The sequence below is a fragment of the Schistocerca nitens genome, chromosome 6 (genome assembly GCF_023898315.1).
Source record: "Schistocerca nitens isolate TAMUIC-IGC-003100 chromosome 6, iqSchNite1.1, whole genome shotgun sequence".
Lineage (NCBI taxonomy): Eukaryota > Metazoa > Arthropoda > Insecta > Orthoptera > Acrididae > Schistocerca > Schistocerca nitens.
Window position 1 is genome coordinate 703,230,712 of NC_064619.1, and position 27,173 is coordinate 703,257,884.

Here is a 27,173-nt window from a genome sequence, read left to right on the forward strand (position 1 = left end):
CTAGAGTGCGGATGTGGCGTTCTTGACTCAACTTTCCTGAGAAAGAGTGAGCATATCTGCAGTTTAGGACTTAGCAAAGGGAACGATTGAGCTTGGAGATAGGAAGTTTTGGTTCAGCTACGTACTGAGCAAGATAGCTAGGAGTGAATAGACGAGCGCAGCCTTGCAGCACCACGAGGTCGGCCAACATCCACACAACGCCGCCACTCCGCCACGCTGTATTCGGTGATACTGCGCCCGCTCCGGCCACTGATTAATTTGTTGGATCACGTCGGCAAAGTTTCCAGGGGGGTTTCATGGGCCGTGTATTGTAGAATTCTTCTCGCACTTCGTATTACGCCTGGGTCAGTCGACAGGAATTACTTTTGAGTTATCACGCTTTACTCCACGCAAACGCAATTTATTACCACTGCCTGATAGGAGAGTCTTGTAATGTGATGATTGAAGGTCGGAAGTTAAAATAAATTTGTGCTAATCGACTGCATCTGTTTTCAATCAAGTAGTTGAAATCCCAAGTCACTTTCTTAATTAATTTTATGTTCAACATTTGCATCTGGTGTTCAATAGCTGAATATAACATCAATGTGCACCCCTTTTTAATTAAAAGTGATCAATTCTGAATAAATTAATGTCAACACTGCCACCGCAGTTCAATCAGGAGTCACAAGGCCATATTACTTTTTTGCGTTATCCGATATTGCGGCAGTTTTGCGCTCTCTGTTGATCTGTTAGTCAATTATTTGGGGTGAACACACGCCAAAACCAGCTAAGTGACGGGTGGGGTGTTACAATTCCAACAGTGACTCAGCGATATTATCGTCATACAATACAACATTTTTCCGTTTTGGAAAGTGCACAATTTTACATTTCTGAACATTTAGAGCAAGTTGCCAATCTCTGCACCACACTGTAGTCATTTCAAGAGCTGACCGAATATTTATGCATCTTCTCTCAGATAGTACTGTAAAGATTTTGATGGAGAACAAACAATGTATTTACCTTAATAGTGTTCAAAAGTCATTATATATATGACATCCAGTCTTACGAATTTCCTTTTTCTGATGGACACATGTCCAGATCGTCCGCTCTCACAACTCTGCCATCTCTCTCCCCACATCCACCACTGCTGGCGACTCACCTCCAACTGCACAACACTACGCACTGTTCACATCCAACTGCCCAGCACTACAATAGCGAATATTCCAACAATGCCAACCAGCCACTGACTGCACACAGCACGGTCAGTGATTTGCATACAGAGTGCTACATGGTGTTACCAACATAAAAACCTAAACAACCTACTTACAGTACTTCATTATAAATAACTGCGACCTCTGCAAAAGCCTGATTTTACTGTTAGGTCATTAATACACAACATGAACAGCAAGGGTCCCAACACACTTCCCCGGGACACACCCAAAGTTACTTCTACACCTGACGATGACCCTCCATCCAAGATAATATGTTGTGTCCTCCATACCAAAAGGTCCAGTCGTAAGTTTCACCTGATTCCCATGTAATCACACTTTTGGCAACAAGCATAGGTGCGGTACTGAGTTCAAATGCTTTTCGCAATTCGAGAAATACTGCATCTGCCCAGTGCCTTGATCCAAAACTTCCAGTATGACATGAGAGAAAAGTGCAAGTAGGGTTTCGCATGATCAATGTTTCCGAAATCTGTGATGGTTGGCATTGAGAAGGTCATTCTGTTCGAGATACCTCACTATGTTTGAGCTCAGAATGTGGTCTAAGATTCTACAACGAACTGATGTAAAGGATATTGGACGATAGTTTTGTTGATCACGTCTACTACCCTTCTTCTAGTCAGGTGTGACCTGTGCCTTTTTCCAAGAAATGGGCACGGTTTTTCGTCCTAGGAAGCTACAATAGATTAACGTTAGAAGAGGGGCTAACTCAGCCACAAATTCACCATGGAATCTGACAGGACCTTTGTTCAGTTTTAACGATTTCATCTGTTTCTCAACACCACTGACACTAATTCTTATTTCATCCATCTTTCCAGTGGTACAAGGATTAAACTGGGGCAGTTCTCCATGGTTTTCCTTTGTAAAGGAACATTTGAAAATGGAGTTAAGCATTTCACCTTTTGCTTTGCTATCCTCAATTTCAGTTCCTGTCTCATTCGCTAGGGACTGTACACTAACTCTGATGCCACTAACACTCTTTACATATGACCAGAATTTCTTTGGATTTTGTGAAATATCATTTGACAATATTCTGCTGCGGTAGTCATTGAAGACACCATGCATTGTTGTCTTGATGGCCGAACACGTTTCATTCAGCATCTCTCTATCTATAGCCCTACGTTTTGTTTTACATCTGTTATGCAGTAATCTCTGTTTCTTTAGAGTTCCTGTATACCACAGTGGTTCCTACCCATTATGGACTGTTCTACTGGGGACATATCTATCCAGTGCATGGTCAACTGTTCTTTTTAACTTGAGCCATAGTTCCTCTACATGCTCCCACCCAGTGCTGAAAGTTTCATGTTCCTTGTTGAGATATGACACTACTCACTTTTTATCTAGTTTATTGAACATATACATCTTTCTGCTTGGTTTAGATGTTCTTTGTACTTGTTAATCATTGTTGCATTAACGGCGTCATGGTCACTGATACCAGTTTTGATGTGGACATCCTCACAGAGGTCAGGTCTATTTGTTGCTATTAGATCCAATATCTTTCCATCAGAAGTGGGGTTCGTAACTATCTGCGCTAGGTAGTTTCCAGAGATGTCATTTAATACTGTTTCACAGGATGTCTTATCACAATCACTACTAACAAAACTGTAATTTACTCTATTCATTATTGGATGATTAAAGTCTCCACTAATGATTACAGTATGATTGGAGAATCTACGTACAAGTGAAAGCTCTCTGCAGTTTTTGGTTACATCAGAAGATGAGTCTGGTGGGCAATAGAAGAGTCCAATTATCATTTTACACACACCCCTGGTACTAAGTCTTGCCCAAATAGTCTCACAAGCAGCTTTACTTTCTATCTCGGTGGATTTGAGTTCCTTGTCTATTGTGACAAATACACCACGTCCATCATCTATTTGCCTATCTTTGGGATACACACTTAAATTTTCCCCAAAAATCTCACTGCTATCAATCTCAGGTTTCAACCAGCTTTCTGTATCGAGTATTATGTGAGCTTCACATCTTTTCATGAGTCCTTCAAAATCTGGCACTTTGTTGCAAATGCTTCATAAGTTCACCATTAGGATTTTAATACTTTCGCCTGTGGGAGGCATTTCTTTAGATCTTACTCAGATACCTCTGGGTTTCCTACAGCTGTCGTTATCTGGACTGGGTGGAGAGTCATCTAATCTAAAAAGAACCCTTGTGTGCACTGTGCCCACAGTCAGCTACCTGAGTAGCAGCCTCTGAGGTGTAGTGCACATCTGACCCATTTAAGGGGACCCTAAAATTCCCAACCCTATGGCGCAAGTCCAGGAAGTCACAATTTAGCCTGTCACAGACTCTTCGAAGTCTCTGGTTCAGTCCTTCCACTCGACTCAGAACCAAAGGGTCGCGATCAGTTCCAGGGACAATGCTGAAAATTGTGAGCTTTGTTGAAACTCCATGCGCAAGGTTGGTCTTCTCAACCTTCTCTGCCAGTCGCTGGAATGACGCAAGAGTGACCTCAGAGCCCAGGCGACAGGCATCATTTGTTCCACTGTGAGCCACAATCTGCAGTTGGTTGCATCCTGTTCCCTCAATGGCTGTCAAAATAGCATCTTCAACATGTTTAATCAAGCCCCCTGGCATACACTCTGAGTGCACCTGGCATCCTTTCCTGACCCTTGCTGCCATTTCCCCAAGGGGTACCATCATTCGCCGTACGTTTGAACTGTCAGCAAGTAACAGACCCCTACCATTTTGCGTTTGTCTCCTCCTGACACCAGACAAAACATGTTTCCCCAAAAAATATGAGTGAATCCCACTGGCTCTGTCTCAGTTAAAGACAGCTCCTCAAACTTGGTGGTTAGGGGGATCGGTACACCATCCTGAGTCCTCCCTGATCCCTGTCCAAGCTGTACAGGACACCTAGATCTACCATTGACATGGCCACAGTCAAATGGGTAATGACAGATCCTGTACTTTCTGAAGAGGAGACAGCATCCGCAGGTACACAACTTTCGTGAACTCTACCAACACACCGGTTTGCAGCAGCAGCCAGTCGTTTGACAGTAGTCAGGGCGATTTCCAGCTGCTTACAAACGTCAACCAACTCATCCCGTGTTTGAGAATAGATTTCACTGTGGGCCTGCAGTTTGGCTGGTGCAATGTATTACAAAACAGTGAACAAATAACTTTAAATTAAATCTACTGACTATCTTTTAATCTGTTGAGCTAAAAAGTTGCTAGTTCCCTATAAGAATTGAAGCAGATACACAAAACGATATTTCTATTAAGTCAACACAAAAGCCTCGAACGTTTTGATGTTAATTATAGTTATCAGCAAACTCGAAAACAGAATTAATTTACGATGAATGCAGATAATATACTGAAGAGCCTAAGAAACTTGTACGCCTGCCTAATATCGTGTAGGGCCCCCGTGAGCTCTCAGAAGTGCTGCAGCACGGCGTGCATGGACTCGACTAATATCTGAAGTAGTGCTGAAGGGAACTGACACCATGAATCCTGCAGGACTATCCATAAATCCGTTGTAGCAATAGTAATCGATCTAACAACTGCGCCAGACACTTGTGTAGGCGTTGCCGACCACAGCGCCATTTTCTGCCTGTTTACATATCTCTGTATTTGAAATACGCATACTTAAGGCCCGTCCACACGCAACGATCTGTCTGCGCAAATGTCTGCGCACATCACATCTGCGCAGACAGATCGTTGCGTGTGGACGGAAGATTTGCACCAACCTGAGGTGTGTGCAAACCTGGAAGTTGGAGTTGGAGGTTTGAGCGAAACCTCTCAAATCTGTGGGTTCAAACCACATCTGCGCAGACAAGTTGGAGCGTGTGGACAGGAGATCGCCGCAAATCTGGCGCGAAACAGCTGTTTGCTCAGTCTAATGTTTGTATTTGTGCGCATAGGGCATTAAAATGGCTGATACTCGTCAGTGTTCTCGAGAGTTTGTAAGTGAATTCATTGGATTATATATAGAAACCATCCATGTTTGTGGAAGATTAAAAGTAAAGAATATAGTGACCGAGACAAAAAGACAGCAGCATACAATGCTCTAATTGAAAAATTGCGGGCAGTTGACGCCTCGTCAAACAGAGAAACGATAAAAAAAAAAAAATCGTTGCGAACTGGCGAAATTATTTGCGGATGGATGTCGAAACTTATAATTATCTCTTAAAGCTTGTAACCCCTCATATTATGAGAAAAAATACTTGTATGAGAAGGGCAATTTCTCCTCATGAACGGATGGCGGTAACATTAAGATTCCTAGCAACAGGAAGGAGCTACAAGGATTTGGAATTTTCAACTGCAATATCGAAACAAGCGTTGAGTAAAATAATACCCAACACATGTGAAACTATTTACGCTGTCCTGAAGGATGAGTTCATGAAGGCAAGTCAAGTAAATTAAGTCTGTCAGCGAACTGTTTACCGAAAAGAGTAATCCAAAGTTCAGAAATCTAGAAGATCTGGTGTAAGAGTAGATCAAGTATACCAGCCAACGTTATGGTATTTTGATCTGCTTGGCTTTCTTAGTGATCAAGAAACGCCAAGACCAAAGAGGAGTACAATTGAAGATGAAATTGGAGTGTCAATGTGCCAGGAAATGGAACACGAGGTAATGTAAAACAAAACAGGTTCGCCCTGCAACTCTCGCAGTAAATGTACGTGAGAAAACTGCTTTCGCTTTAGCAACCACTGTCTACACCATTTTGACCGCCTTCTCTGTCTCTTGCGGTTGGTCTGAATGTTTTTTGCAACACAAGTTGCGAACACAGACCACAACAGAACTTCCTCCATTTCTATATTTCAAAATAACTGAATTAAATTTTTGACGTTTACGGGGAGCGTAGTCGCTTGCCACGGATATTTCTTATCTACACCGACAGATGGCGGGCGAGTAGTAGATTGGGGTTTGTGTCGTGTGAACACACCACATTTGCAGCGATCTTTTGCATGTACAGACATCTGCGCCAATGTCTGCGCAGACAGATCGTTGCGTGTGGACCGGGCTTTATACTAGTTCCTTTGGCGCTTCAGTGTATATACTATATATGGTTACTCCTCTTTACGGGAAAACTGGATGTGACACAATATGTTATAAAATCTGCTGCAGTAACTAAATCACAAAACACGAATTGTTACAGATTGTTCATAGATTATGGAAAGGACAACGGTAGATTCTGAGAATTCTCAAAAACGCACGTTTATTTGCGCTGATATACAATGAAATTCAAGGGTGATGTATGCTTTTGGCAGAACACTGGAACCGCTAACTTACGAAAATATAGTTTTGTAAGCATCCAAAAATTCTGAAACTAACCTATTTCTCATGTAATTGTCCAAAGTAATTAGAGAAAGAATGTTTAGAACGAAGATAGGTTTACTGTCCTCAAAAATTTTGAAAGAGCACAATTTAGTTTAAGCTTACAATTCACATTAATAGTACTAGATTGGCGCGGCACTCGCGAGTGTTCAAAATTTCACAATAATTCAGTACAAGCGGGTATTAATACAATCAATGAGAGATTATGCAGAAGAAGCGACGGGAACAGTAAAATATGCGAATCTAGAACTTGAAATCGGCGGCCTCACACAAGGTAAAATTCGCGAATTAGCTTTTATATATAAATAATCGTGCGTATTGCACGGATTTTTCACTTGGTTGATTCTGTGCACACTTCTACACTGGCATGCCCAAGAAGAACACTGCAGCGTAAGTTAATCTCGATCAAAATCGTTAAAATGTGCAGCACCAATAAAGCACGTCTTCTACCTTTACAGCTAACTGATCACACGCTAATTTACTGAGTGAAATCAAAACTACGGACCCGAAAGTTTTGATAAATTTGATTCCGATAAGTCCTGCAGCATATGATAAGAATAAAGAAGAGAAAGACGTTTACGAGAGAGGCAATCGCAGTCGACGAGGGATTAGGAGTACCGTAAATTTATTTCTGGCGGCAGACAGGTCATCCGAATGCTCGAAGTTTAGATCCGTAATATCAGTAAACACGATTAGTAAAATTCTATGGAACTGCCTGTTAAGAATACGTAAGGCAATTAACGTAAACATCTTTTACGATGTGTGATAATTTGGTGAAACTGACATGCATTTCGCAGATCTCTAACTACTCATTGCAGGTATATGATGTATATTTTTCGACGTGGAAGGATTTTTCTCGAACTGCTATGTAATTCACTAAGCTATACTTTCAAATTAATAAAGTAAGCAGTGTCATAGAAAATCCTCTGTAGACCATTTTAAAGTGACATAATACATTGCTTACCCCTGTATAGATTATTAAAATTGTTTTGTGTTAAAAGACTATTTTGAAAAATTCAATGTATGGTACGAAACGCCCCAAGGCGAATTTCGTTTACTTTCCCTGGGCGAGTTGAAAACGTAGACAAAGCACACTAACGCCGTTTGGCTGACTGTTGAATTTCTGTCAGCATATTGATGAATGATATTGACAAACCGTCAATGCTTCATGTCACACTTTCAGTATGTATTGACGATAATGAGCATATTAAACGGCCATCAATATTTTTGGTATTGACAATACGACCCCTCAGACGGTGAATATATTGACGGTTTGACAATTGTTATTGAACGTGTGAGGGCCTCTTAAATTGGGCCGTGCGTTTGTGGTATTCACGATGTTGTGTGGCTATTCGTCTGACGCCTGTTCTGATTGGCTGCTCAGTAGAAGCCAAGCAGTTGTTATTGTAGCTTGTAAGCTTTTAAATTTCATCCTCTAGGTAATAAATATGCGAGAAAAAGTAACAAACATGCATGAAGGGAATACGGACATAAATTCTGTGACAAAATAAATGGCATGCTTTCATTATTGTAATTGGTTGGGACTTACGAAGCAGTTCACCAACATCTTGTTATGATGATGTTCTTGTAACTTGTTTATGGCAGTGTTGCATTAATTTAATGTCATTTGCTGATACTTTAAAATGATTTAATTCTTTAGCGGAACGATTGAATCACAGTTGGCGGCTTTAATAATAATTTAGGATAACGGTGAATTATGTACGTAATGGTGTTAAGGTTAGTTTTCGAATTGCGAGGGGGAAGTAAGTAAGTAAGTTTTCCGTCTGTGTTTTGGTCTACTTTATGTGCGTATATTGTACATCAGTTACCGGTATGAAAAATACCATGTCCACCTGTATGTATATTATAAAGTGCTTACTAATTTCGCCCCGCCCGAGCGAATTTGTATTATATCTTCCGTGACACCGTGAAGGAAAAGGCTTGGTGGTGATGTATTACCTGTAGTTGATGCAGCAGTTTACGCTTTTATCCCCAGTGAGACTAGGGGCGATTGTTTAATGCTTTGTAATGACGATAAAAGGAGGACAGTGAAGTGCAAAGTGTCACTATTTGGTTATGTTGATTTGCTTACCCGTTGTGAAGCGGTAACTTTTCTAAAGGACGATAAGGGACAAGAAGAACGTTTGCTGTGATCTAAAGTATCGCTGCTCCAGATCGTATTCCTTAATACTCCCGATTCATGTTACCACATTTTAGGGAATGTTTATGTGGGCATGAAATAAAAGGCGGTAGAAAGTATTCACTCAGCTATGTGTATTCAGAATCGTGTGAGTATTCGTATACAGTAGTTCACTCAGCTGCGTAGACCTGCAAATTGTGTGTAAACAAATTTCTATGTAGTTTTGTGGCACAGCAGTGGGTGTGGATGTTATTAAATTCTTTTTTTAAAAAAGGTAATTTGCCCAGGATGTACTGCTAGGGTGAGTGTAATGACCACTGAAAACGAGTATTACATGACATTATGCATGCATTTAAGAAGGAGGCATTTCACTAAATTAGTTTTGTATGAAAGAAACGTGTAACAATTGTTTTTATGGCATTGCTGAGAGTGTGGGCTGTTGTGTTTCTGTGACATTGCAATGTGTGTGGACGGTTATATCTGTGTTTTGTTTTTGTTTTTTTTTTTTTAGTGAAAAGATTAAGATTCCAGTATGGCAGTGGCGTCTTGACACTGAATGTAGAACTATAAATGTGGTCAAGGAATGTCTCCACGAAATGGCTGCTAGTTGATCTTATAGCTTGTATGATTGTGTCCCATGAAACATTTCCATTCCTTGTCTTAGTTGCTGGCAAATGCGGCGAAAGCCTTTATTATATAATCTCAGAGAAACAGCTGTATGAACAACACATATTAAATTGTCTGATATAAATGTTCTTCACAAACTGTTGAACAGTCCACAGGGTTAAATGTTCATTTTGTTTTTAAAGTGCTGCATGTGTGGTTAGGAAGTTCAAATTCTTTTCTGTTATTATGTAAATTAATAAGAACATGATTGTAAACCTCTGTAGCATAATCCAAGATTCAGATTCAGATGTGAGCCTCTCAGTTTATAGTTTACACCAAGATATTCCCAAATTAAATCTATAAACACTAAACTTGCAAAAGATTGAAAGATCCTTTTTTATCCTTTTCCTCATCTGTAAAGTTGGGGTTGTCTGTGGTAAGTGGTTTTAATTGGCAAATTCACTTTACACATGTCAGTTGCATAGAAGTGGTGAAGTTAAGTTCTTGTAGAAAAATGAATATACAATTCTCATAATGGTCACAGTTGGATAGTGTAACATAAGCGTTTGCTAAAAAGAAACAGCAGTCTCTAATCATTTGTTTCCATTGCATCCAGTTTTGATTTTCTATAATTTTGAGATCACATGTTCTTTGTAACGTGGGAATTGTAAAACAGTTCATCATTGCTATGTGTGTTCCTCTGCTGGAGTTAGATTTATTTCTTGTGTTGGCATATATGCTGCAATCAGTAGTGTACTGAAAATACTACCTTTGAACTCTCTCACAGTAACAATGAAAATTGAATAAGACTGTTTTTATATGGTCACATGTTTTTCAGGGGCTTAGAACTGCAAAGATGGAGAGCAAAAAACGTGTTTGGATAAAAAAAGAGGAAACAAATGACATATCGAGTGTGGCAGCATCCGTGGTATGTAGTTTCCTTTTATTTATTACCATTTTTTTCAAAGAATGGGAAGTCCAGGATGGAATAACAATATGGAAAGGGTTAAGTGCTACTCTCACCATAGAGGAAGCATTGAGTCACAGTGAAAGAGTACTAGAAATATTTAAGCTCTTGGTTGGACAATGTCCTTCATAAGAAGTAGAAAATACACATGCCCCCCCCCCCCCCCCCCACACACACACACACTTCTCTCCATAGGACGACCACAACACATACCAGTAAAGAACAACTTTACTATCTGTGTATACATTTCATAAATGTTTTTATTTTGATAAATGTTTATGGACTGAAGATAAGGTTTATATCTCGAAACATGATGCTTCATTAAATCATTTAAGTCAACATAATTTTGTGACTGGTAGCAGTCTCTGAAAAACCAATTCATATTTTTGAAACAGTCATGATCGTTTCCTTCAGTATGGCTTTAAACTGAATTGGGGAGATGATACTGAGGTTCTGTAGGAATGTGGATAGGATGTCATTACCCTTAGTGCAGATTTAAAAGAAGGAATCTGAATGAGGTGATTTTTTAGGTTGGCTAGGAAGGTTTCGTCTCGATGGCCCGTGAATAGGCTGGCATAGTATGGTGCCTTGCAAGTGCCTATTCCCTCTGTGGGAGCGTGGTAACCACCCACAATGGGACATCCAGGGTGGTTGGTTTTATCAACTTTAGGAAACGTGGAGAAGGTGGGAGTGCTTGCAATGGTGAGTGTGAGGAGAGAGGTCATGTTGTATTTTTGGAAAGGTATCACTGTGGCAGGACTTGTAGGTGGATGCTTCTGCCAACTGGTGGAAGCCTTCCGCCAGGTACTCCCTGCGATTCATAGCACAGTGGTGGAACCTTTGTTGGGAGCTAGGATTATAAGGTCGGAATCAGTTTTTGGCTAGTGGGTTGTGATTCTTTCTGCAGATGTAAGGCTGGTTCCATGTTGAGGAATTAGGGGAATGATGGTGAGGCAAGGTTTGTGGTTAGGGGATTCTGGAAAGTTCACAGGGAATGATCAGGGATTGATACTTCTGTGGGACTTAGGTTTGTGGAGGACAGGTTCAGGATGTGTTGCAGGCGTGTTGATGTTTTGAATTCTGTAGAGTGGCGGGAAGGAGTATCAGAGGGCGTTGCAAAAACAGTATGGATATCTGATGAAGACTGTTGGGAGTGAGTAGTGGTCAAGGTGGCAGTATGAGGCGAATAGATTGGACAGTTTTTTGAAGTGGCATTATGTGTGTTGCTCTAGTTCCTGGAGGGCAAGTGTTTCCATCTGGGAGATGAGATGCAGGAATTTGGGATTGGAGAGCAGGAATGTTTTATAGATGGAGAAGAGAGAGTGTAAGGTGGCTTGGATCTGATGAATATGGTTTTGCGAGGCTAGGTTGTTGAGGGCTATGGACTGATAGGCTTTTAACACACAGATGTCACTATGGGAGGCGGGTTGTAGCCAAAGGTGGGTAATTGATAATCAGGCCATTTGGAGGGATTCCATGAGCTAGGCATTAACACAGAAACAGTATGTGGAACTAGGTACTGGCTAGGGGTAAGGCAGCTTTTCTGTATCGTTGCAGGTGAAAGAAGCAAGGGTCCCTAGTGGAGGATAAAGAAATACATGGCAGTATCTCTGAACTCTCAAAAAAGATTAAACCGGATGAAGTATAGTGGAAAAAGAGATTAAACCACAGGTAGTATAGTGGAGAATGAGATGGAAATGAAGTAATATTGATGTGAAAACAAGATGATATCAAATTGAAAATAAATATGAAAGTAAATAAAAGGATGATAATTGGGAGAGGTGCAGGCTTGTGAGTAGGATATGGATGCACAGAAGAGGCAGTAGGTGTAAACTGATTGGACTGTCAGCGAGGTATTTGCTTGAATGAGAAAGTTAAGGAGGGGTATTAAGTGTAATATGCGAGAACATGTGTGTGATACCAGTAGGACCACAGGGAAATACATGTGGATGAAGAGAGATTGTGGGATCTATTTGCAGGTCCGGGAATAAGTATATTGGTGGGGAGGATGTGGTTCACAGGGTGCTGCAAATAGCGTCTTTCGCAAGCATGTAGCCCTGTGTTGTGTGCAGACGAGACCAGTGGTATAACATTGCTTGGAAATCCGAGCTTCACTGGGGAGTGTGGTAAGTGGGTAGAAAGCATGTGTGTTTTGTAAGGCAACAAGGAAATGCAGGAAAATAGAGAAAGATAAGGATGGAAACTGAATAATGTAAGCAGTATAGAACAGTAACAAAGGGAAGCAGCACTGGGTTGTAGGATGGAAGAGAAGCCACTAGGCAAAATCAAGCAATGCAAAATTCAGGATGAAATAACAATAATATAAAAAAGATGTTTCGCTAATCACCACATAGAGGGGGTTTTGAGTGACAGACAGGAACATTGAGAAAAGACTGCTATATATTATTTAGCAGCCAGACTAAGTCAGTCCATACAAGTATACAAATGATTGTAAACACACAACTCAATCATATCTGAGTGTAAACTACTGACTGCTAAACGCAGATTGACTGCATGAACAGTACCGTACTTGATAATTACTTAGCACTAATGCATTTGGAATAGTGCTGACTGACAAAGAGCTTTACATGCTGAATATTGAGTACTGAGTGACTGACATCGCATTTTTTTCAGTGCTAGCCCCAGTCTGACTGACATCATGCAGAAAATGCATGGCAGTCATCTACACTGACCACTCAGCTACTAAGCTTTTTTGTCATCAGCCTACTGACTGGTTTGATGCGGCCCGCCACGAATTCCTTTCCTGTGCTAACCTCTTCATCTCAGAGTAGCACTTGCAACCTACGTCCTCAGTTATTTGCTTGACATATACCAATCTCTGTCTTCCTCTACGGTTTTTGCCTTCTACAGCTCCCTCTAGTACCATGGAAGTCATTCCCTCATGTCTTAGCAGATGTCCTATCATCCTGTCCCTTCTCCTTATCAGTGTTTTCCACATATTCCTTTCCTCTCCGATTCTGCGTAGAACCTTCTCATTCCTTACCTTATCAGTCTACCTAATTTTCAACATTCGTCTATAGCACCAGATCTCAAATGCTTCGATTCTCTTCTGTTCTGGTTTTCCCACAGTCCACGTTTCACTACCATACAATGCTGTACTCCAGACGTACATCCTCAGAAATTTCTTCCTCAAATTAAGGCCGGTATTTGATATTAGTAGACTTCTCTTGGCCAGAAATGCCTTTTTTGCCATAGCGAGTCTGCTTTTGATGTCCTCCTTGCTCCGTCCGTCATTGGTTATTTTACTGCGTAGGTAGCAGAATTCCTTAACTTCATTGACTTTGTGACCATCAATCCTGATGTTAACTTTCTCGCTGTTCTCATTTCTACTACTTCTCATTACCTTCGTCTTTCTCCGATTTACTCTCAAACCATACTGTGTACTCATTAGACTGTTCATTCCGTTCAGCAGATCATTTAATTCTTCTTCACTTCCACTCAGGATAGCAATGTCATCAGCGAATCGTATCATTGATATCGTTTCACCTTGTATTTTAATTCCACTCCTGAACCTTTCTTTTATTTCCATCATTGCTTCCTCGATGTACAGATTGAAGAGTAGGGGCGAAAGGCTACAGCCTTGTCTTACACCCTTCTTAATACGAGCACTTCGTTCTTGATCGTCCACTCTTATTATTCCCTCTTGGTTGTTGTACATATTGTATATGAGCCGTCTCTCCCTATAGCTTACCCCTACTTTTTTCATAATCTCGAACAGCTTGCACCATTTTATATTGTCGAACGCTTTTTCCGGGTCGACAAATCCTATGAAAGTGTCTTGATTTTTCTTTAGCCTTGCTTCCATTATTAGGCGTAATGTCAGAATTGCCTCTCTCGTCCCTTTACTTTTCCTAAAGCCAAACTGATCGTCACCTAGCGCATTCTCAATTTTCTTTTCCATTCTTCTGTATATTATTCTTGTAAGCAGCTTCGATGCATGAGTTGTTAAGCTGATTGTGCGATAATTCTCGCACTTGTCAGCTCTTGCCGTCTTCGGAATTGTGTGGATGATGCTTTTCCAAAAGTCAGATGGCATATCGCCAGACTCATATATTCTACACACCAACGTGAATAGTCGTTTTGTTGCCACTTCCCCCAATGATTTTAGAAATTCTGATGGAATGTTATCTATCCCTTCTGCCTTATTTGACCGTAAGTCCTCCAAAGCTCTTTTAAATTCCGATTCTAATACTGGATCCCCTATCTCTTCTAAATTGACTCCTGTTTCTTCTTCTATCACATCAGACAAATCTTCACCCTAATAGAGGCTTTCAATGTATTCTTTCCACCTATCTGCTCTCTCCTCTGCATTTAACAGTGGAATTCCCGTTGCACTCTTAATGTTACCACCATTGCTTTTAATGTCACCAAAGGTTGTTTTGACTTTCCTGTATGCTGAGTCTGTCCTTCCGACAATCATATCTTTTTTGATGTCTTCACATTTTTCCTGCAGCCATTTCGTCTTAGCTTCCCTGCAATTCCTATTTATTTCATTCCTCAGCGACTTGTATTTCTGTATTCCTGATTTTCCCGGAACATGTTTGTACTTTCTCCTTTCATCAATCAACTGAAGTATTTCTTCTGTTACCCATGGTTTCTTCGCGGCTACCGTCTTTGTACCTATGTTTTCCTTCCCAACTTCTGTGATGGCCTTTTTTTCGTCATTCCTTAGTACTTCCGTATCCCACTTCTTTGCGTATTGATTCTTCCTGACTAATGTCTTGAACTTCAGCCTACTCTTCATCACAACTATATTGTGATCTGAGTCTATATCTGCTCCTGGGTACACCTTACAATCCAGTATCTGATTTCGGAATCTCTGTCTGACCATGATGTAATCTAATTGAAATCTTCCCGTGTCTCCCGGCCTTTTCCAAGTATACCTCCTCCTCTTGTGATTCTTGAACAGGGTATTCGCTATTACTAGCTGAAACTTGTTACAGAACTCAATTAGTCTTTCTCCTCTTTCATTCCTTGTCCCAAGCCCATATTCTCCTGTAACCTTTTCTCCTTCTCCTTCTCCTACAACTGCATTCCAGTCGCCCATGACTATTAGATTTTCGTCCCCCTTTACATACTGCATTACCCTTTCAATATCCTCATACACTTTCTCTATCTGTTCATCTTCAGCTTGCGACGTCGGCATGTATACCTGAACTATCGTTGTCGGTGTTGGTCTGCTGTCGATTCTGATTAGAACAACCCGGTCACTGAACTGTTGACAGTAACACACCCTCTGCCCTACATTCCTATTCATAACGAATCCTACACCTGTTATACCATTTTCTGCTGCTGTTGATATTACCCGATACTCATCTGACCAGAAATCCTTGTCTTCCTTCCACTTCACTTCACTGACCCCTACTATATCTAGATTGAGCCTTTGCATTTCCCTTTTCAGATTTTCTAGTTTCCCTACCACGTTCAAGCTTCTGACATTCCACACCCCGACTCGTAGAACATTATCCTTCCGTTGATTATTCAATCTTTTTCTCATGGTAACCTCCCCCTTGGCAGTCCCCTCCCAGAGATCCGAATGGGGGACTATTCCGGAATCTTTTGCCAATGGAGAGATCATCATGGCACTTCTTCAATTACAGGCCACATGTCCTGTGGATACACGTTACGTGTCTTTAATACAGTGGTTTCCATTGCCTTCTGCATCCTCATGTCGTTGATCATTGCTGATTCTTCCGCCTTTAGGGGCAATTTCCCACCCCTGGGACAAGAGAGTGCCCTGAACCTCTATCCGCTCCTCCGCCCTCTTTAACAAGGCCATTGGCAGAATGAGGCTGACTTCTTATGCCGGAAGTCTTCGGCCGCCAATGCTGATTATTTATCAAAATTTAAGCAGTGGCGGGGATCGAACCCGGGACCGAAGATGTTTTGATTATGAATCAAAGACGCTACCCCTAGACCACAGGTTAGAACTGCTACTAAGCTAGCAACATAAAAGACAGAAAAAGTACATAATACAGATACACTTTAGCCAGAGACACTGTTTTGATTAAGAACTGGTTAAATATCCTCAAAAAGGTATAAATGGCAAATTATGTTTTGTATCGTGGAATTATGATTGTGCACTGAGATTTAAACAGCCTGTTAAAAATTTTCTAGATAGCAAAATTTTCAAAATCGAATATTTTATAGACTAACGTGTCATTCTAGTAAAATTATACATTTTTAGAATCGGTAGAAATAGATCTAGAAAACTGACACTGGATTTTTGAAAGGAATGCCTTTTAAGATATGAGCATTCCGGAAGTCAACAGGTTGCACAAGAGATAACTCTAAATCAACAATTCTCAGGAAAGACAAGATGTTCTTTAGAAATAAGAACATGGGGTCTTTCAAATGAGGTATGCCAATCCAAAAACAAATAATTATTAGGTGGGTTAAATTTTGAAGTGCATGTGGTTTTCACAAATCGCAAATTATTAATATTTCTTTAAATAAAATGTTTCTACATGAATTATTTACACTGTTGTTGTAAGCAGGGTGTAAACTGTACAGTGAATACCGGTAATACAGTTTGAAAAATATAGCTCAAGTAAGAATTGGTAGATTTTACTTATGCAGCATATGTGTAAACCACATGTACAAAGGAAAAAAAGTGTTATTAAAGCAATTTAGAACTACTGACAGCCTTGGGAGAGAGCCAGCCCTGACAAAACTCTACCATCTGGTGAGCAAGATGTATGAGACAGGCGAAATACCCCCAGATTTCAAGAGGAATATAATAATTCCAATCCCAAGCATGTGTTGACAGATGTGAAAATTACCGAACTATCAGTTTAATAAGTCACGGCTGCAAAATACTAACGCGGATTCTTTACAGACGAATGGAAAAACTGGTAGAAGCCGACCTCTGGGAAGATCAGTTTGGATTCTGTAGAAATGTTGGAGCACATGAGGCAATGCTGACCCTATGACTTAGATTAAGGAAAGGCAAACCTAAGTTTCTACCATTTGACAATGTTGACTGAAATACTCTCTTTCAAATTCTGAAGGCGGGACGGGTAAACTACAGGGAGCAAATGGCTATTTACAATTTGTACAGAAACCAGATGGCAGTTATAAGAATTGAGGGGCATGAAAGGGAAGCAGTTGTTGGGAAAGGAGTGAGACAGGGTTGTAGCCTATCCCCGGTGTTATTCAATCTGTATATTGAGCATGCAATAAAGGAAACAAAAGAAAAATTCGGAGTAGGTATTAAAATCCATGGAGAAGGAATAAAAACTTTGAGGTTTGTCGATGACATTGTAATTCTGTCAGAGACAACAAAGGACCTAGAAGAGCAGTTGAACGGATTGGACAGTGTCTTGAAAGGAGGATATAAGATGAACATCAACAAAAGCAAAATGAAGATAATGGAATGTAGTAAAATTAAATCGGGTGATGCTGAAGGAATTAGATTAGGAAATGAGACACTTAAAGTAATAGATGAGTTTTGCTATTTGAGGAGCAAAGTAACTGATGATGGTCAGTTATGGATGATATAAAATGTATACTGGCAATAACAAGGAAAGCGTTTCTGAAGAAGAGAAATTTGTCAACATCGAGTATAGATTTAAGCGTCAGGAAGTCGTTTCTGAAAGTGTTTGTATGGAGTGTGGCCATGTTTGGAAGTGAAACGTGGACGATAAATAGTTTTGACAAGAAGAGAATAGAAGCTTTCGAAACGTGGTGCTACAGAAGAATGCTGAAGATTGGATGGGTAGATCACATAACTAATGAGGAGGCATTGAATAGAATTGGGGAGAAGAGAAATTTGTGGCACAACTTGACTAGAAGAAGGGATCGGTTGGTAGGACATCTTGTGAGGCATCAAGGGATCACCAGTTTAGTATTGGAGGGCAGCGTGGAGGGAGACCAAGAATGAATACACTAAGCAGATTCAGAATGATGTAGGTTGTAGTAGGTACTGGGAGTTGAAGAAGGATGCGCAGGATAGAGTAGCATGGAGGGCTGCATCAAACCAGTCTCAGGAGTGAAGACAACAACAACAACAACAACAACACATGTTCTCCAGCTTGACAGAAACGTTCTTTTCAAAAAGCAAAAGAAGTGTTTGTCTTAGGAGTGGGGTTATAGCAAGTGCAGCTGTTACACCTTGCTTTGTTTCATCAGCTGCTCCTTATGCAGATTGGGTTATAGTAATCAATATTGAAAGTAGTTTGCTGGGTAATCCAGTCACTTGTCTGGCAGCATTCAGTGAATTAGTGCCAGTGACAGTCTCTGTAGTATCTTGCATCTGTGATTTTAAGCAGCTCAGTATTACAAATGGGTGTCCAAGAGACAATAGGGCTAATTTTTATTTATGGTTTTCATTCACATTTTAGTATTAAGAAGAATGGGATTTGTGCTTGTAGTGCGTGGCTGCAGGAGGAGTTGGAAATAGTTGACAAAAAGATGAAGACACTTCGGGCATGGTGTCTGCAAGTTGCTGCCTCAGGGTGTAGCAGCCATAGAAGAACTGTATTGTTGCATAGGTAACCTAAAGTGTTGCTTGTTTCACCAGTGAGCTTTTCTCCCAAGCCACATTCAATTGTAACAGACGATGGATGGGGACGGGGGAGAAGCTGAGCTCACCAGAGGCTGAGTGGCTGTCACCTCAGGGTGAGCAGCAAGTTGTAACCTGTTTGTGTTTCTCAAGGCACAGGGTGAATGTGGGGATAGGCCACCTCCGACTTTACCCGTGCACCCTATGAGTGGACAAGTGGATACTCCTTCAGTAGTGTCCACGCAGGCACACAGGGGAAGGGATTTTCTAGTTGTTGGGAGCTGCAATGTTAAGAGAATTATGGGGCACCTTAGGAAAAGAGATAGAAAGAAATCCAATGTACAATCAGTATGTCTGCCTGAGGGCCTCATCCTAGACTTGGAGGAGACCCTGTCTCCAGCTGTAAAAAATACATCTTCAAGTTGTAGCTCATGTCAGCACCATTCATGTCAGCATCAAAGGCTTCTGTCACATGGATTCCGAAGCCGTCTGCAGCTGCTGCAGGTGGCGGGCAGAAGTGGTGAAGACTGGTTGCCTAACTCGCAGGGTGCAGGCAGGTCTTACAGTTTGTGGTGTTGTACCTAGAATTTATTGGGGGTTCTTTGATTTGGAGCTGTGTGGAATGCCTCAGCCAGAGGGTCCATCAGTTCAGTGATGGTTGTGGAAGCCGATTTCTGTACCTGCATTACAGAATGGATTCCTTAATCTAGGAAATTGTGTGAAATCCTCTGATGAACACTCACCAGTAGCGTGCAGAGAATGACACATGCAAGAAGAGTAAAAGACTGGCTCACAAAAGCACAGACCCATATCCTTAACAATAGTATGCTGCAATTTCTTGAAAATATTCTAAGTGTGAATAAGCTTCTGTCCACAAATCAATACAGGTTTAGAAAATATCATTCTGTGAAACTCAGCGTGCCCTTTTCTTGCACAATATCCTGTGAACATGGATGAAGAGCAGCACACAGATCCCATTTTTGTAGATTTCCAGAAAGTGTTTGATACGGTGTCTCACTGCAACAGCAAATGTTCGAGCATACAAAATAGTTTCCCAGATATGAGAGGAACTCGAAGACTCATTGAGTAACTGAGCCCAGTACTTTGTGCTTGACATTGAGTGTTCTTCAGAAACAAGGGTATCATCAGGGGTGCACTAGAGAAGTGTGATAGTATTATTCTTGTTGTCTATATACATAAATTATCTGAGGAATATGGTTAACATCAATCTGCAGTTGTTTGCTGATCACATTGAAGTACATGGGAAAGTAACATTGTTGAGTAATTGTAGGCATATACAGGATGAATTAGACTGAATTTCTATTTGTTGTGATGAATGGCAACTTGATCTAACTGGAAAAAAAAAATGTAAGTTAATGTAGATGAGTAGGAAAAACAACCCCATATAGTTCAAATACAGTATTGATGGCAGTTGTTTGACATGGTCACATCAATTAAATGAGCTGCTCGGGGGAACACAATGGTAAGCGCCATCGCCGTGTATTTTGCGGTAGATGGCTAATGACACTACCTGTGGGATGCACAATGCAGTAAACTTACTAGTAGTTCCAAATTCACTCAACAAATGTCAGGGAGGAGCTTAATGGTAAGCGCCACTGTCCGTCTGTTGCGGAAACATAATGGTAAGTGACAGAGAGAATGGCGGCAAGTAAAAACATCTCTGAGATTATGGCAACAGTGAACATGGCAGAAGACGAGGAATATACTTTCAATGATACTAATATCTTCAAGAGGGATCCAGAATACGTTCCTAACGATTCAGATGACTCAGAGGTATGTTATTTTGTAAATATACTGTCTTCAGTACGTTTCACGAACATAATGGTAAGTGCATGTACATACCATTATGTTCCTGAAGTACAATTGAAAATTACATTCGCCGACAAGTACAAGATGCGTACAGTCCAGATCAGTGGTGCAAGATCATCAAGAAGTTGGCTTGTATACAATATGATAAGAGAGGATTTCTATCAAATACGACACTCTAAAGAAGTGTTTGTCTTCAGAAAGAAGACAGTTGATGATCGAGATGTCAACCTAAGGAAAATATGTAGGTGGAAGGTGATGTCCAAATATCCATCATCTTTATTCATCAGTGAGACATTTTTTCATGACATTTGGCATGAAATAAAACTTCAGGAAACGTGTAAGGCAAGGACCAGTTCCTACGCTTAGACTTAAATAGAATGGTCCAAGGCTTATTGAAAAGAAGAATGTTGCTGACGTCCTGTCGCTCCTAAATTACATACCTCATGTCCACAGTGGATTTTTCCTGTCACTAAAGCCAACAGTTTTAGATGAAAAAGACATTAGTAATGAGAGTGATGAATGACTTTGCAGTTTCAGTAAAGTGTTGAAGACTTACTGTAAAATTTAATATGTAATGTTCTATCACTTTGTGTTGTTAATGGTGTATGGTAATGTAATAATTTTTGTATATTTCATTTGTTTTAGTCAGTTCTGAGTTTCATTTATGTCTGTATAGTAGAAGATAGATGTTAGAATCACTACAGAATAAAAGGACTGTTCAAAAAAAATTATTCAGATTTGCAGATCAATTGAAACTTTAGATGCGCTGTATCTCGAAACTGTGATTTTGGCGCTTACCATTTTGTTCCCCCGAGCAGCTCAAATATCTAGGCATAACGTTGCAAAGTGGTAGGAAATGGAATGGGTACGTAAGGATGGTAGTAGGGAAGGTGAACAGATAACTTTGGTTTATTGGGAGAGCTTTAGGAAAGTGTAGCTAATCTACAAAGGAGACTGTATATAGAACACTTATGTGAGCCTTTCTTGAAATTTGTTTGAGTGTTAGTACTAGTAGTAGTAGTAGTAGTAGTAGTAAATGGTACCCCATATCATACACCATACAATAACTCACGGGAGTATGTATGTAGACAAAGTTGAACTCAAATTGGTTTCTACCAACTGCCCTGTTCTGCTGTAACAGTTTTACCTGTAGAATCATCCAAAGAATGATTATACTCAGCAGCGTGGAAGTACCCCAATCGTGCAGTGTTAGTTAGTGGTGACTTTAACCGAGAGTATTGACTGTAATGTCTTTGGATTCATAAAAGGTTATATGGACAGTATTGTGAAGTAGTATTGAATGCTTTTTTCTTGCAGTCTTGAACAACGGTGCCCCACTACAGACTGTTAGTGTAGGTTTGAGCATATGGAATAGATTCCTAGAAATGTGAGTTGCTCGAAGAATTTTTACATAACTGAACCCAGTACATTGTCCTCAATGGCGAGTGTTCATTAGAGACAAAGAAAGGTACCATCAGAAGTGTCCCAGAAGTGTGATACGATCACTTTTGTTGTCTACATGGGTAAACTATCTGTTGTATAGCATGAGCAGCAATCTATAACTGTTCACTGATGATGCTGTTGTGTATGGGAAAGTGTCATTGTTGAGTTACCACAGGATGATACAGAATGACATGGACAGAATTTCTGTTTGGTATGATGAATGGCATCTTGCTCTAAATGCAGAAAAATGCATGTTTATGTAGATGACCAATGTTGTAATGTTTGAATACAATATTAGTGATGTGCTGCTTGACACAGCCATGTCAATTAAATATCTAAGCATAACGTTGCAAAGTGATTTAAAATGAAATGAGCTTGTGCGCCATACATCCAAAAACTGAGACTGATTTAGTGAAGTCAGTGCAGTAACTACGGCAACAGCTTAAACTAACAGCTATTAACAACCTGTGCTTATTACCAGTAAGTTGTGAGCAAGCAATATTAAGCGGTGTGTGTGTGTGTGTGTGTGTGACCGTAGTGTTTCAGTGTTGTAGTTGTTGTCACAAATAACAGTGGAGCAACAACCTCAACAGCTCTAAATCAAGTGTTCAAGGCATTCTTCTTAAAGTTTTGAAGAAGAGAAAAGTGTGTGCAAAGTTTTTCCTGCTCATCTTGACTATTGAACAAAAATGACAATGCTTGGACTTCTGACACAATTTAACTGAAATGAAAAACATAGGAAATTCTGTTCTGGAAAAACCCATCAGGAATAACAAGATTTAGTCTTATCAATATTGACCTACCACAAAATAACAAAATTGTGGAATAGGACTCAGATGGTTCGCTAAGAGCGAGGAAGGTGCATGTGTGACCCACAAGTTGAACATCACACCAAAGAAAGCCTTTTTCTGACTGTTCTGCGTGGTTGTAAAAATGTTCTGTGCATTGCACTCCAGTTCGGACAGACTATGTAGAACACCTGAAACATTTTTTATTAATCTAGTCTTGAAACTTGTTGAATCAATGGGATAAGGTCACTTGTGGGGATGTCAAATGGTCAACTTCAGTTTATTAGGTGAATTCTGTGGAAAGTGTAGCCCATGTATAAAAGAGACCATGTGCAGAACGCTCATGCAACCCATTCTTGAGTATTGCTCAAGTGCTTGGGATTGCCTCCAGATCAGATTAAAGAAAGACATCATAGCAATTCAGTGGTGTGCTGCTAGATGTGTTACATAAGAATATTACAAAAATGCTTCATGGGGAAACCCTGGAAGGAAGATGATGCTCTTTTTTTGAAATGCTATTGAGAAAGTTTAGAGAACCAGCATTTGCAACAGACTGCAGAACGATTCTGCTGCAACCAGTGTACATCTTGCACGAGACCGCAAAGTTAAGAGAAAGCGGGACTTGCACTGGAATACATGGAGAGCCATTTGTGCGTGGAACAGGAAAGTGAATAACTAGCAGTGGTGCAAAGTACCCTCCACTAGCACTGTATGGTAGCTTTTGGAGTATTTTTCACTGTCTGGTAGCTTGATGAGTATTTGTGTGGATATAGGTGAATGAAGAAAACATCACAAAAACATGTAGTACAGTCAAAGCATAATAGTATGTATCACAAGTTATGAAGTATTCAGCAGTTTTAAAAAGTAAATCAAATCACAGCAATACGCCTTATACGCTTAAAAATTAAGTGATGTTAATCTGATATACATTACACATATTTTATAAATAAATGTTACAAATCTGTTCATGTTTTCCAACATAAGTTCATCTTTCATATTTGATAAAATTCAGTATTTTGTAACAAATAACTGCACACATCCCTGGGCACTCCCTGCCCCAACCTACACACACACACACACACACACACACACACACACACGAACTGGTGTGTTAACTGTGGCACGGTGCATCACTTTACCATTTACACTGTTCGGTTTTCATTGTACTTCATACACTTTCTGTTCTTGACATTTCTTAGCTTGACTCCGTCGTGAGTAATTTCTGGTACTGCTATCATAATTTAGTGTCCCATTACCTCAAAGTCACACATGGAAAAATAAACATAGGAAACCTACATTAGTAAATGCATACAGACCAACTATCAAGTTACTTTGTTCTTCAGCTTAGTAGTTGTATGCATATCTAAGAATAATATTTAATAAGTAATTTGGATATTATTTCAATAAAAAATCATATAACGACTCAATACGTATGTTTGAATAAGTGGGTGGAAGCTATAACGTGAGACATCAGTGGCCTCACGATGAAAACAGATGATAAATTTTGAAAATTCAGATATTTTTAAAGTGATGGAATCATTAGGACAAACATAATTTCATATTGACATTACGCAGGAGGTAAGGACAACACTACATTGAACAAATTCGTTGCAGTTTGAGCATTATATTACTGAAGTGTGTGGGACCCATACCAAATAAGAATAACAAGGGACATTGAACATCTACGGAGAAGGGCAGCGCGAATAGTCATAGATTTGTTTGATCCATGGGAGAGTATCACAGAAATACTGAAGGAACTGAACTGGCAGACTCTTGAAGACAGACTTAAACTATGCCAAGAAAGTGTATTAACTAAGTTTCAAGAACTGGCTTTAAATGATGATTCTAGGAATATTCTACAACTCCCTATGTATCTTTCACATAGGGATCATGAAGATAAGATTAGAATAATTGTTACATGCACAGAGGCCTTCAAACAATCATTCTTCCTCTGCTCCATGCATAAATGGAAGGGGAAGAAACCCTAATGACTGGTACAGTGGGACGTACCTTCTGTCATGCACCTCACGGTGCTTTGCAGAGTATAGATGTAGATGTGGACACATTTTTATCATTTTGCTTGCAGTTTAAGAGTTTCCTTCCACTACTAAACTTTTCATTGCAGATTTGAAAATAACCTGAACAAACCAAATGTTGCTTCAAAATACACACCTGTTCATTTACTTCATTCACATTTATTGAAAATTGTTATTTTGATGGTGTCTTTGCTACTTTCTTGTTTACATTACTGAAAATTTCCTTCCTGATGAAATGCTTCCACAAATCATTAGTTACTGTAGCGACAGTGTTCCCTACCATGTCGCCTAACAATCTCTGCCTCATGCAACCCACACTACTTCTCATCTTCATGTTCCATTTCTAGCTTTATTGGTACTTCATATAATTCATTACTATTTTGTTATTACCCGCTTACCCTATCATAATCGTCGTCAGTTCCCTACAACCTCATTACATCATTTTTAACCATCATGTCCCTACTTTATTCTTTAAAGCTTCACAGTTACAAACACAAATATGAGGGCTATCCACAAAGTACATTACATTTTGGAATTAAAAATAAATAAAGTATTGGAAATTTTTTTTATTATATACAGATGAAAGCCACACTTAAATACTACTTTTCTACAGAGTTGCCATTTAAATTAAGGCACTTATCGTAGCGATGGACGAGCTTGGAAATTCCTTCATCGTCAACCACGTAATGACTGTCTTTTGGGACAGAAAAGGTGTGATTTTTGTGGATTTCCTGGAAAGAGGCACTACAATAAACTCTAAAAGGTATTGCCAAACTCTGCACAACATCAGAAGAGCAATACAAAACAAGCGCAGGGGAAAGTTGGGGTCAAAGATCTTGCTGATTCACGACAACGCCCGGGCCCACATGGCAAATGCCACTCATGAAGTTCTCGAATCTTTTAAGTGAGAGTTGTTTCCCCATCCGCCGTACAGTCCCGACCTGGCACCGAGTGACTTCCACTTATTCCCAGCAATGAAGAAGTGGTTGGCTATGCAGCGTTTTGATGACGACGCACAGCTTCAAGAAGAGGTAACCACATGGTTGAAGGCGCAGGCGGCCGAATTTTACGACGAAGGAATTTCCAAGCTCGTCCATCGCTACGATAAGTGCCTTAATTTAAATGGCAACTATGTAGAAAAGTAGTATTTAAGTGTGGCTTTCATCTGTATATAATAAAAAAAATTTCCAATACTTTATTTATTTTTAATTCCAAAACGTAATGTACTTTGTGGATAGCCCCCGTAGCTAATACTGGTAAGCCATGACTCTTCTTTGCATTGTGGATAGTATAAAAGTTAAATGTAACATTTTAATCTTAGTATCTTATTTTGTGTTAGTTAAGTGTGAAGGGGTACACTATGACTGAAGACTGAATGACTGTTCCGTACCAATGGCACACATTTACTAGACTGCTAAACATATTTCACTTTATTTGAACACACAACTTTAGAAATATTGCAGTGTCTTCTAAACAACAATAATGTCCAAATCCAAAGACAAGATTGTCAGTGAAGTTCAATACTTAGTACTGAACGCACTTATATTACTAACATCAATTTATGGCCAGAACAGAACTGATCTGGACTAAGAGTGCAGTTATTTGCAAACATTAAATATTCCAGATTGCTAGTATTTATACAACCATTGAATGTTACAGATATACAACAATTATGAACATAAGACATGTCAAGAATCTTCCAGAACTGATAAATACAAAATACAAAATAATTGGTAGTGACCAGGTTCGAACAAGCAATCTGTAGTGTGCCCGCCAATGATACTAACCATTTCACCACACTGCATGCCCCAGAGCTTGCCTCATTGCTCCCTTTCCTGGAAAAACAGCAAACTGATGTTTCAGAAGCCATCATTTGAGCCATCCACAGCACCCTGGATGTCCTATGTATCCTGGATATCCTCTGTATGGGTAGCACTGGTAGGTCCTTGCATTATGGATGTTGTGTTACATCCCCTTCACTATGATGATCATCAAAGGCAACTCCCCCCATCAACGCTTCATGACCATTGAGTGAGTCTTCAGTTTCCTTGAACCTCCCATTGTCAATCTGTGCCCCTAGACTATAGTAGGGCTTCATATGGAGGACATTGACGACATCTCTGTGTACATCTGTCTGTCTGATGAAGGGTCATAATCCTAGACTTCATATGTGATCTCGGACAAGCGATAAAGGATGTGATGCAGATGCAAGTAGTGCTTAAATAATGTTTCCAATAGTTTCACTTTCCGCTCAGGTGTAAAAATCATATCAAGTCTCCCAGGTGAATCTCACTTTCTCCTGGGCATCCAGAGTCTGTATGCGAGTCAATTACCTCGCTTTT

At 40.0% G+C, this 27,173-nt stretch overlaps 1 protein-coding gene across 3 annotated transcripts in view; it reads left to right on the forward strand.

Moving 5' to 3' along the window:
- Nucleotides 1-7,843: 7,843 nt before the first annotated feature.
- The window catches only part of LOC126262406 (uncharacterized), an 89,720-nt gene continuing 70,390 nt past the window's right edge, over nucleotides 7,844-27,173 (forward strand). Inside the window, exons 1-2 of one of the 3 annotated variants that reach the window (XM_049959030.1) lie at nucleotides 7,844-7,936; nucleotides 10,082-10,171. In XM_049959030.1, coding sequence (XP_049814987.1) covers nucleotides 10,100-10,171 — 72 coding nt within the window. In that variant the 5' untranslated portion in view covers nucleotides 7,844-7,936; nucleotides 10,082-10,099. Of the gene's footprint in view, nucleotides 7,937-8,238; nucleotides 8,265-8,401; nucleotides 8,786-10,081; nucleotides 10,172-27,173 lie in introns of those variants that run through there. The other 2 variants (XM_049959031.1, XM_049959028.1) reach the window with 2 other exon arrangements.